Source organism: Urocampus carinirostris, chromosome 10 (assembly GCF_059441175.1).
Source record: "Urocampus carinirostris isolate Australia breed hairy pipefish chromosome 10, RoL_Ucar_1.0, whole genome shotgun sequence".
Classification (NCBI taxonomy): Eukaryota; Metazoa; Chordata; class Actinopteri; order Syngnathiformes; family Syngnathidae; genus Urocampus; species Urocampus carinirostris.
The window spans coordinates 20,766,443-20,779,348 of NC_142358.1; the positions used below are offsets into that span (position 1 = coordinate 20,766,443).

The 12,906-nt window shown below is 37.3% G+C and overlaps 2 protein-coding genes across 4 annotated transcripts in view; both read right to left on the reverse strand.

Moving 5' to 3' along the window:
* Positions 1 to 1,542: 1,542 nt before the first annotated feature.
* rnf7 (ring finger protein 7) lies at positions 1,543 to 7,162 on the reverse strand. Its single transcript, XM_088346323.1, has 3 exons — positions 6,947 to 7,162; positions 6,816 to 6,863; positions 1,543 to 3,405 (listed from the first exon to the last, which is right to left on the reverse strand). The coding sequence occupies exons 1-3, from the start codon at positions 7,110 to 7,112 to the stop codon at positions 3,287 to 3,289; spliced, it is 333 nt and encodes a 110-aa protein (XP_088202449.1). The 5' UTR covers positions 7,113 to 7,162; the 3' UTR covers positions 1,543 to 3,286.
* Positions 7,163 to 8,709: 1,547 nt separating this feature from the next.
* Positions 8,710 to 12,906, reverse strand: part of rasa2 (RAS p21 protein activator 2) — a 42,434-nt gene continuing 38,237 nt past the window's right edge. For all 3 annotated transcript variants that reach the window (XM_088345333.1, XM_088345332.1, XM_088345331.1), the window contains one exon: positions 8,710 to 11,242. In XM_088345333.1, coding sequence (XP_088201459.1) covers positions 11,212 to 11,242 — 31 coding nt within the window. In that variant the 3' untranslated portion in view covers positions 8,710 to 11,211. The remainder of the gene's footprint in view (positions 11,243 to 12,906) is intronic.

A 12,906-nucleotide genomic window follows, 5' to 3' on the forward strand; every position in this document is an offset into this window, starting at 1 on the left:
ATTTGTTGGTCATCAGCAAAAGGAACTTATGCGGTTTGAACTTAAGAGGCTTTAGTCAGGCCTATTTATAGGAGCTGCAACGTGCCGGTGTGAAGTAAGTGGGCTGCCACCTCACGTTATCGGTAACAGAATTTCAACCACAACTTCAATACAAATTGACAAGCTCTTTAATTTCAAGGTGTCGGCCCCAAGGACGTTTCACAACTTGGGTCAATTTTAGACCACTCTATGTTGCAGTCATCCTTCAATTATTAAGTTTATTGGAGACCAGCACCGCCCACGGAACATGTAAATCCGTTAAGTATCGTCGCACCTTCATAAAAGCCCTCAAGATTCAAACACACCTCGTGATGACGTCCTTACAGACTGAGAGTATACGACTGTATAAAAATCACAACACAAATAAAACACTGAACTGCAGTTGAATGAATGTCATTCTACAATACTGTACTACAACAAAATGTAAGCGCTTCTCCTTTCAATGCAAGAAAGCCATTAAGAGAATGGCTGGCTAGCTGCATGCTAGTATCAGGTAATCTCAAGTTGTACTAGGTCTCTGTGATGATTAAAATGCAATTAAAAGTTTTAACTTCAGGTCATCTTTTACATGGGTAATGGATCTGGCGTTGGTGAAGTACAGGCTTGGCATGGTGACTTAAGAGAGATGTTAGCCTAACGATAGCAGTTGGCTGGTTCTGCAGCCTTGCTCTTGCCTTCTCTCCCCACATCACCTTAGTCTTTTTCCAGACCTAATAACAATCCACAGAGCACCCGCTAGTGCTCACCATTTCTTAGTGCTTCCTTTGTTTATCTTGGTTCAATATCTCAATGGAAACAATGTTCTGCACGTTGTTGTCAATGACAATGAAGACAATTACATTAATACATCTAAAAAAAGGTTCTATTAATAATACATACTGAATCTACAATGAGAATCTAAAGCAGTTAGAGATAAGATCAGGAAGAAACAAAAACGGCTTCACCCGGCCTGTAAGTATTAAAACCCAACCCGACCCAGACTATCTAACACGGTTGGCAGGACCGCAACCAAAGCAAGTCCAAAGTTTCATATTTTTGTCGGGCCGTTTTCGGACCAATTACTTGATTTAGCAGGACCAAGCCTGAAATCCCCCGAAATTTCCCATTTTATTTGGTAGTTCTTGGGATGTAGAAGTGAGAACCTTTCTTTATGAAAATCTCAGTCTGCACATTTTTTAGCATCACTTCATCCCATTGTATTTTGGACAGAATAAAAAAACAGAACATTTCTTATGGTTAAAATAATGTACATAATTTTTATGTACATGATAAATGCATTTCTACAACAAAATAACGCTGGGACACAGAATGAGAGGCCAGACAAGAGCGAAAGAGATCTGATGCGCACTTGCTTAATTACGCAGAGAAATACTGCAGCCCATTACGCTTTACATAGACTGATGCAACTCAAACAAATAAGTAATAATATGTGAAATTGTTATTTCGATAGTCCGAGAATGGAAAATCGAAGGAAATGATCGAAGAGCAAAAGAACAAAGCACATAAAAGAATAACATTCTTTATTTGAAGTAGTCGCATCGAAACACTCACGAAAACAACGTGCTTTAAGAAGCATTGACACAAAATAGGAACATTTTCAGAACATGATTTTAGAAAAATAATAATTCAGACTAAGAACAGGCCTGCTTTAAAGAGTAATTAAACAATAAATAAATAAAAGGCAAGCTAGATAGAATCCAACATAACTACCGTAATTTAAATAAACAAAAAAACAATTAAGACCACAATTAAAAAAAATAACCAAACTAAGTAAAACATGCGTAAAATAAGCCTACTAAAGATTACAAATGATTCAAAACAGGAAGAACACTTATGTTTAAATAAAGCAATAGCCGAGTGTAAATACAATAAATGTAGAACACAAACAAACAAATACACATTACAAATTGAAAACACAAATAGAATAAAAAGAGTTGAATCTGCTGTCTGGCCTTGACGATGGTTTGCAAATTTCTGCCTCGTTTCCTGGTCTTTAATCCAGTGAAATAAGGGAAAATTGGACAATAACTAAAATTTAAAAATTAGCTGCAGGGTATCAATAACGTTGTTTAGGTCATCATGCAGGAACAAGATCGTGTCGAGTTTCAGGGCGGGTATGCACACCACGGGTCTTGCTAACATGGCAAGCTTCGGGTATACGCTGGAGTTTATTCATCTTCTACGTGGATTAAGAAAAGCAGCAAAAGAAGAGCAGTGGATGAGAAAATTAAAAGAACCTCCTCCCGAACTAATGATTGACATTTGAGGCCCGACACAAAATTCAGGTCGGGTTCGGGCTTAAGAGCTTACTTTTAAAAGCAAGGGTGGGCGAACTACGGCCTACAGGACACATGCGACCATCCAGGGTTTTTTTATACGGCCAGCCGAAACAAAAATTATGAATAAAACCGTAAACAAGACACCACTTCTATGGAAACTTTGGAGATATGGTGCCACTTTTGTCCCCAACATTCAAATAGCTGGCTACATTTTTCTTTGCCGTTGATCATTTTAATTAGCAAGATATTTACCAAATTTAAAGTGAACTAACTTCTGATTTAGCTGTACTGTATTGTAAGTTTGAGAATACATACATTTCGTTGTATATTAAGGGGTAAATGGTCTGCATTTATATAGCGCTTTTCAACTCAATGAAAACCTCACAAAGCGCTTTACAATGTGCTTCACACTTACCTATGCACACACACCAATAGCGGCCATTTATTGCTTTAATGAATTTTTAAAAACCAAATTGGTTAGTCTATTTTAGACAAAAGAAATATAACATGCACTTATAAATGTTAGCTCATTTATAAATGCATATCGACTGGCCGTGCTAACCACTTTTGTTTTTACATTTTTTAAATTTGGTGGTAAGTGAGAAAAAAAGCAAAATGCACAATTTTACAGGCATTGACCAAACTTTTATTCCTAAAGAGTCACACACGTCACATGTGCCAAACACTCCCGAAACAAAAAAGCAAATAAATACCCCCACACTGCCATTTGCCATCCTCTCTCCTTGTGAGTCTTTCTCCTTGTGCATCAATCGTGTACCAGGAGTCATAACAGTGTGTGGCATCCACCTGCTTTGTTCGCTGTCTGCCTTTGGCACTGGGAGTACTGAAACATGCATCAAATGGCCGAAGCGAGTTGTAGGTAGCTGATCTGCACGGAAGGTGGTAAAAAAACAGTAGTCCACCCTCGTTTGAGTACGTCCGTAAATCACATGGCCCAAGTGTTGGACTTATTTCCCGATTCTCTGAACCACCCAGTCCTGCTGGCAAAGGGGGCAGCGATTGTTCTGCTTCACCCAGAGGGACATGCAGCAGTTATGAAAAGAATGGTTGCATTCTCCCCAGACAACTGCAAAACAGAAGAAATGGTTGCACGATAAGTAATACTGTAAGAGAGGGGACAAACATTGTGCTGACTAGTTGTTTTTCTGGAGTATAAGTCGCAACAGTCAAAAAATGCACAACTAAGAAGGAAAAACATGTACGTCACACTCTTGAATGCAAGTGGCTTTTTGGGGGGAAATTAACCTGAAAATCCAAAACCAAAAACAATCATGTTATCTTTAAAGGTAATTTAAAAAAGAACTAAAATTGAGGGCACAGTATGCTAACGTCACACTTACATGCATATCGATATCAGTAACAACATAACATACTAATAGGTATTCATATAATTCTAGCATAAAGAACATGCTTACAATTATATCAGCTTCACGTCAAATCAATAAATCCAAAGAAATATTTATCATACGTATCACTTTTGCCAGTAAAAAAAAACTCCTTCAACTCGGAAGGAAGACAATAAGCCACTTCACTACCTCTTTCCGCTTCGAAAATTGTACACCACAGAACAGGGCAAGGATGAAATTATCAACAAGCCTAAAGCACCCTCTTGCGGTTTTGTGCAAAAATAACATGTGAAGTGATATAAAGTACTGGTAATACAAATTTAAAAATTATATTATGATGTAGGGATCGACCAACGCGGGTTTTTAAGGCGATATGTATCATTAGTATTTAGAGGAGGCAGATAACCGATATTTGGAGCGGATATTCATTTGCTGTAAAAGCTTAAATAAATAGCGTAGGATATATTTAAGTAGTGCAAAAGGAAACACAGGATATTTGTTATAAATTCAAACTAAAACTTAAATAGCTACCTGAAACCTTCTACAGTCAATAAAAATTTCAACACAACAAAAAAGATGATTAATATTTCACTTAAATCAAAAACTAACAGTGCAGGAAATAAACTTAGGCTAAGCAGCAATTCGTATAAAGGAACATACAAATATATAAATAGCTCACTGTTTTACTTAACAATTAATAAAATGTCAACACAACCTACATGATTTAACTTTAAACAAAAAATGACAAAAAACAATTAAAGTTTCAACAGGGCTAGCGAGTTGAAAAGTGTTTTCACTCTTTTTTAGAGCCAGATTGATGGACTAATGTCATAAGAGGCAATAAATCGTGCTTCACTCTAACAAGCTGACTACCATACACTTTTATCATCGCAAACACGCTCTTCTACCACAGACTTTAAAATCTCAATATTATAATCTCTGTTACTTTTGTTTACGTTGGCATTTGGACACTTTAAGGGAGACGTGACGTCAGGGAGGAGGGAGGTGACTGGTGCACAAGTTGTTCTCTGTCAGTATGTGTTTTGCAAGACAGTAGCTCCTTCTTCAAAGTATTTTTACTGCTTCATATATAATTTTGGCGATCAGACCCCATCAGCAACTGTGTGCATCTTTAACTACAAGTAGGAGCATTACGATATTATTAGAGGTTTGATTCAGACATGTCTGGGAGTTGCCGCTGTTGCAGTGTTGAGTCAGAAAAAAACTTTTGCTTCAGTGGCTCTGACCCGGTTGCTTATCCAATCAGAGGGCACAGGCTGGGTAGGGAGGGCAGAAGAGGAGCAGGAGAGACGGAGAGAGAGCTCAGCTGTCGAGGCGAATTTAAATAATGGGCCAGTCCGATTTGTCAAATTCACAAAATATCTGTGTTAATAATCGGCCCGCCTGATTATCTGTCGGCCTCTGTAATAATGTGTTAATAGTTTTATTTATTTTGTTTACTTCTCACTGGCGTTTTAGTCGTACCACTGGCCACACTATGAAAAAAACTGACTTATAGTCAAAAAAATATAATACTTCAAAACAAAATGAAAGGAACTACCTCGTATCTTTATTTAGGAATGACCCCACAAACAAATGTATGTGTGAGTTTTTTTACAATACCAACTTCTTGGAAAAATGCTGTTCCTTTAAGTATTTTTCTCATTTTACTGCACAATAATCCCCCCCTAATGTTTCCTTTTATTTTCCTGGCTTTTTCAGCTTAACCTAGCACCTTTTGCCCTCCATCTTACCTGACTCATAACATTGGCTCTGTTCTGTGTGAATTTTACGTCTACAGAAAAGAAGAGTGGGGGTGGGCCAAACTAACTTCAATAATAGGAGAGATGTCCCTCAGATGGTAAAACCTGCTACGATGTTGGGGCTGCACTGAATGTGGCCAATTAGCTGACAAGAGAATGAATGCACGAATAAGTTTGGAAAGTGCAAGTGACAGATACATGTTAATGCCAAACATCGACCTTGACATGAGCCTTTCGGAAATCTACCGTTCTTCCAGGTTAGCCATTCCAGCATTGGTGACCACAAATGATAAATTAACAATTTAAGTGTTTTTTTTTTTTGTTTTTTTTTTATATATATAAACATCGACAGTCGCTTTGCCTCGAGATTTAATGTGGGAAAAAAACTGCATTGGCTGCAAAACGGTTGGGAAATACTGGTATAACCTACTGCAAGGCATAAAACAACCAATGTCTATGTTGCATGTTCATTTTCCGGGACCAGACTCATTGTTAGGAACAGAAAATTGAGCTGCGGGTAAGCAGTTCAGTTGAGGACATTTATTGCAAAGTCTCAAAATAAAGTTAATATCAGACTAAAGTAAAAACGAAATGCACTCCGGACCAATTGATCAGGGAAGTGCCCTCCCACCAAGAGACCAGGAGCGCTCTAACCCCAAAAGGCATTGACAACAAGATAATCATGATTTTTAGAAACGAGGGTTTTCGATTTGCAAAAATGGAACGGACGCTCAGAACTCACATTACAAGGAAAACAGAAGTCCCTGAACACAGCTGAATCGTGGAGGTTGTATGATAAGATAAGACCATTGGTGAGAGAGTACACTGATGTAAAATGATATATCCAGTAAATACTTCATTCAAATATGTGGATAAATAAGATGTGTAACAATTAAATGAATAATTAATAAGTAATTATCAAAATAATGATGTGACGAATAAAACTAATATGGATGGAAAGCCAAGCAGTAGTACTTCCCTAAATTTTGGTCCCTTCTCAAGGTTTTTTCATTTTCCTTATGTTGAGGTTTTTGAGTTTTTGCTTGCCCGCATATAGGTTTTAGATCAGGGAATGGTGTCATAATAGTCTGTGGTTTGCAATAATCTGTGCAGCCCTTTGAGACTCTTTGTGATTAAGGGCTATACAAATAAACATGACTTGACTAACACTACAAATCGATATTGCAAAGTTTTCTGCTAGGAAAAATATCGACAATGCAAGACTTTATGGGTAAATGGAAACCCATCCATGTCAACAAGCACTGTCCGTAAACTCACCAACGTCGTAAACCGGGGCAATGACTCAGGGATTAACGCGTAACAGCTACTAATCATAAATTGTATTTTCAAAGCAAAAATTAACTCACCAACACAATCTTCTTGCTTATTTTCTGCCTGACATCTCAGACAAGCGTCTGTAAAGAGAGAAACCCGGTTAGAATCCCCTAGAAAGACCGGCATCTAGCTGAGCTAAGCTAGCTGTAGTCGGCACACTCACCCATTACCTGCACCCGGCAAATGGCGCAAGTGTCACATTCGACGTCCCAACTCCACATTGCAACAGCGTTCCACTTTTTGAGGGAAAACATCTTGTCTCCGCCCGATTTAGAGCCAGAAGAAGTGTTGTGGGACAGGACTATTCCGAGCTCGTCGCCGGCTTCCATGTCCACTGCAAGTGGCTAAACCAGGGTTCATTAGCCAAAATGGTAGTGATGTGTCGTTTGTGAAGGAAACGGCTCTATGAGATGGATCGCCACCATTCAAGAGTCGGTTCCTTTCGAGAGGATTTTTTCTCTTGTGATGTGTCAATAAGCATTTATTTTACTTTATTCTCTTCTTGTTTCCCCTTTTTTCTTTCATTGCTTTATTTTCCCAAATGTCAAGCCATTTCGTTCATAGTATCACATAAGAATTTGTAAGTACGGTAATGAAAAATCAGTAACAAAAACTATCTGAGAGCCGTTTGGGAGCCGAAAGAGTAACTATTTTTAGCAAACTTAGCCAAAAGAGCCGCTACTCAAAAAATATACGGAATTGCCATCCCTACCGGAAAGGCTAAGGTCCAACTGCCAATGAAGGTTGACATCTATAGTCAGCGCTATGTAAGTTTTAGTGGGTCAGGGCGTCCGCCATATTGGAGGTGTCGGATCTGATAAATTTTGGATTTGCATTTAGCAAAAAGATTATATAAGATCAATACATTTTGTGTAGCATTGTTTATTGACCTAAAAATGTATGATTGTAACATTGTCTATACTTATAGATTTTTTAATTGTCAACAGGCATGTAAAAAAATCCTCATAACATTATCATTAAATCAAATAAGCCTGTATTATTCAAGTAGTCGCTTATATTTTAACAAGAGTCGTCAAAATCGTTCACAGGCAAAGAGCCGTTATTATGTTACAAAAGCAAAGGACATAACATAATCGCCAGTTTGGTTTTTCAACCAAAAATATGAAAGCCAGAATTGAATAAATGTGTATTGCACAATGTGATGAAAACACACCTTCTCAACATTTTCAGATCACAATCAAACTTCATTCCCTTAATAATGGCAAGACTTTAACTGAAACTAGATCAATTTAAGAAAAGATGGAAGATTATAACACCTTTTTTTACTTGATGTCTAAACACCTCACATTTTATTTATTTTATTATCATTTTTGTTGTCGTTTCTTCTGTTATTTATGGGAATGTCAATTGTATACATTGGTTGTTTGTGTTGCTGTATGATGGGCGACCCAACCTTCTGTCAAATTGTGTGTGAAAAATAAAAAGTAAAAAAAAAAAATGGTCAAAAATACTTATCACGAAGAGCATGACACTTTACACACACAATGGTGACCAGTCCATGCAAGTGCTGCATCTAAGTCAGTTTATCGGGCTTCTTCTGCTACTGGTATTCAATGAAACGTGTACTATCCGTTACGTTTGGAGGAGTAACCCCCCCCCCCCCCCCCCAAAAAAAAAACGGCCTGGAGAGAGATGGTTGGCACCAGGCTGTACTTGCCCAAGACTCATGACAGGAAGAGGTGCCCCAACTGCCCAGGTATTTAAGGGATCCATAAATATTATATGATTCATTCCTAAATTGTTTATTGGGGATGGATTAGTTACTATGACACAGAAGCTGTGAGGCCAACCATTAGTTTTTTTTAAATTTAATTTTTAATTTGAAGAAAAAAATGAACCCCTAAATAGCATGAGCACATGACAAAGAATGGGATTATTTTGTCTGGGAGAATTCCACACGGAAGAGAAGCTTTGGCAGAAAGTTTATTTTGTACATTTGAAATGAACACATAACGTATAAAACAGTAGCATGTATATAAAAAAAGACATTTATGGAGACATTCAGAGGCATTGATGCGTGTCTTGAAAGAAGAACCACATCTAACAAAAAATATATGAGCACAGAGTGCCTCAACAAATTTAGGCAATAGACAGATTGTCTCAAATTATATCAATAGTGCTTTAAAAATATATATATATATTTTGTTCTGCCACAAATGCAATTGGACCCATTTTAAAAAATCAGCAGTTCAGGACATTACTTCACATTTTGAGTTAGTTTTCCACTTTTTCCCCTTCCATTTTTTTCAATATTGCTAAGAATGTGAATTCATGAATGAGTGTTTCATCCATACACTGACCTTAACAATATTATTTTCACACAGTCACGTGATACCTGAAAAGAAAACAAGTATACAATTTGAAGTGGTTTTATTAATACGCAGGACAAAAGCGATGAAACTATGGTCCCTTCTTAAAACTACACTAGTGGTGGTGTGCAATCATAGAGTGATGGGAGTTTGAAATGTTGCTGTTCCACTAATCTGGTTTTCCCTACAAACACATCTGCAAAAAAAATCAAACAAAAGGATTGTACCAGAAACGCTTTACACGACATCAATAATATAAAAATGGAGGGTAACTTTTTTGCATTAAATACAAACAACATCCGGGAAATAAAAGCTTGGACTACAACCAAAACCGACGATTTGCAATAAACATAAGTTAAAAAAAAAGAAGGTAATCTCAAAAATCGTATGATAAATTCAAGTTTCATCTTTCAATATCAAAACCTATGTGATTATGTTAAGAGTTGACTGAGACAACTGTACAACCAGAATGCTGGAAAAAAAGGTAAGAGTAGATTTTGTTTTAAAAACAGGGTTCGCACACCTTTTTCATGGCCGAATTCAAGCACTTTTACGATGACGAATCACAATGCAACACCCTACAAACTAACGCCACCTGCCGTTGATCATGGGGCCAGAAAAAATGCAATTGCAAACCAAAGCCACTATAGAGCGGTGTCAGCATCATTTTTAAGCAGACTTGTTTTATTGTTTTCTTCATTTAATGTGTGGTCTATCAAGCTAGACAGCCAATAAACATGGCATCAATATCAAGCATTTACAAGCACTTCATCCAAAATGCAAGTGCTTAGCAAACCTTGAAAACACAACATTATAATTCAAGCATTCTTAAGGATTACCAGCACTCATACTAACCATGTAAAAAGATGTGCTTACAAATTTTCGCTTGCTTGACACTTTTAGGTGGCGGCAGTAGCTCAGGTGGGAAAGTACTTGTCTTAGGACCAAAAGGTAGCAGGTTTGATTCGCAAGTTTAATGTCGAAGTGTCCTTGGGAAAGACACTGAACCCCTAACGCCTCCGATATGCAGGTAGGCGTTTTGCATGGCTGACTCCGCTATTGGTGTGTGAGTGGATACGTGTGAAGTACATTGTAAAGCGCTTTTGGAGGTCTTTAGTGACTGGTTAAAGCGCTATATAAATGCAGTCAATTTATCATTCGTTTTCCTTAGTGGATTTTTGTGGCAGTGAAGCTGTAGCAATAACAAACAAATTCTTACATTAAGTGCGCAAGAGAAATGCGTTAATTGCAGAGATTGTCTACAATTGGGATTTCCTTCATCACGTGTTCAGATTCTTGTGCTCTTGTACCAATATTAGCCCCAAAACAGGCTAAGAAAAAAAAAAACTAAAAAAAAATCCACATCCACGCTGTCTGGCACAAGTAAATTATATGTTAAGAAAACATCCACACTAGACAAATATAAAGATATTATGTTAATTTCTACTTTAAAATAGTTGTATTGAAAATACCCAAATTTCATTTTTCAAGTCAATGCTATAAAATTGTCTTTGGTCAAGAAAAAATATCAAATCAACCAGTTATAAAACTTACTTTACAGGGTTGAAAACACAAAATCAAGATCATGTAACTGATCAAATTGGGTAATGCTGATACATCAAGTATCTAGGAATGAAATTCTCATTTGGAGAAATATTAAAAGTGCTTTTGCATTGATCCCGGCAGCACACCCTGGAAGAGAACATCCAAAAAAAGGCAGATTGGCCATTTCCTCCATAACTCGCAAAATGTCTGTATGTTCAAAAGTGGAAAGATGCGAAAACATGATGATAGTGTTTTTCCAAAGGTCCATCCACACAGACGTTCTATTAAAACGGCGTGAATAATAGAATAGCAGCCTACTCACACAGCTGTGGACTTGACCAATAAAAGAAAAAGACACCAACTGAAGTTGGACCTGCTTTCTCAAAGAGGAATGAACAAGATATCTTGCGGTTTCGGGGTGTCAAAGCTGCAATGCTGCGTCAGGAATCAATGCTCTCCTTCTCTGGGAAACAAGGGTTCCTTCACAAGGGTTCCCGAAGAACATCCACATGCTCCCCTGCTGCAGCTTTAGTGGTGCGGAGGCCCGGCTGGCCTAAGACGTTTTTCCTATTATTGGGTTGTCTCTGAAGAAGAAACAATGGACTTAAAACATGGTAGCAGTGTTTTTCTGGACCATAAGGCACAGCTAAAACCCCCAAATTGTCCAGAAATTTGGAAGTGTGCCCCATATGTTGATAAAATTAGAAATGCATAGAATATCTACATGTGTGACATACTACACAAAGTTTTAAGTTAACCAGCGCATCTGTGCAATGATTGATAAATCCATAAATATCGCTGACCAAAATATATATATATATATTGATTGGAAAACGTTAAAAATGTTAGTGTTATGTTTGTCGTCCTACAGAAAACATATCACTTTCCATGATCTAACATTATTAAAAAAGCGCCAGGAAGCCGCTCGGGAGTGCCAAAAAGCGCAGCATGCAGCACCAGAGCCGCATGTTTCTGACCCTCGCACTAGACCAACAGTGATGCAGATGGCGGAAAAGGCATTCCATTCATCTTATTATTACACCATTTTTAAACACATCAACCTTCCTTTTAGTCCTTCCGATCTCCTCTTTCTTCAACTCAGTCGCTTTACTTCCACATCCTCTTACATTTAGTGACCCTATAAGTAGGGTTTGCGAGACCTTTGGAGGGACGAAATCATGACCAACTTGGGTGCCAAGGTGCTTAACTTGTTTGGGTATTTGGGTTGGCCATGGTCCAAAAATGTTTGTGTGTTTGTGCTGTCGGTCACCCCTCTCGAGGGATATGACAGGTACGTAGGTAGGTAGGTAGGTAGATTCTGATGAGCTAAAAGGCTGGAGCTGACAATAGCAGACTATAATAATTGTACTTCTGAAGTAATCTGCAAAGCCCTCACAAAGATCATTTGTCAACTCCTGTGGAAACGTTTTAAAATCAGCTTTAGTTGAAAGGTCAAAGGTAGAGAAAATGAATTTTGGGTTATTTTTACAAGATCTTTGATTCGGTCATTTTTGCAATGGAATCCTACTTTCTTACTGTTGACATTTTCATCTAGTCTTTCTATAAAAAATATGTGTCTATCTTTAAACCAAACTTGGGTTATTTTGACCCAACTTATTTTAGTTTAATGGTTTGAGTAGGATTTGAAAGGCAATGTGTGTTTTGAATGAAAATGAGTATTTTATTAATATAACAATTCGGCTGAAAAGTAAAATAAAACACATATTAAAACCTATGTGATTAACTTATTACATTCAGCCCCTAATATTGCATATTAAAAGGTGTATACTATTTGTGTTTTTGGCTCTTTCATTGCGTCCGGATAGCCTGTTTGGCAATCGAGTTACCAAATGGTGATAACATCTTGTCATCGTTCCAGGCTTTAACACCACAGAATGTCTGAAGAATCATTCATCTTTGCATCCTTACTGTGTGGAATGCATCTTCTTGTATTTGGATTATTCTACTTTTATGTGAACATAGCATGAATAAATCAGTTTACATACAAGAGCTTCCCTTTGTTTATTACAAATATTTATTTAATTGGCAATTATTTATGAAGGGTGTTGAGGTCCTGTGTCCGATTCCATTTTCTTGAACACATAAGCGTCCACAAATGCATTGTTAAAAATAAATTAAGATGAAGAAAATAAATATGAATAGTGAAAAACAAAAAATATCAGTCATCTTGCAATCATAACAATACTACCAATTATAATAACAATACCAATACTACTAACATGCAGTC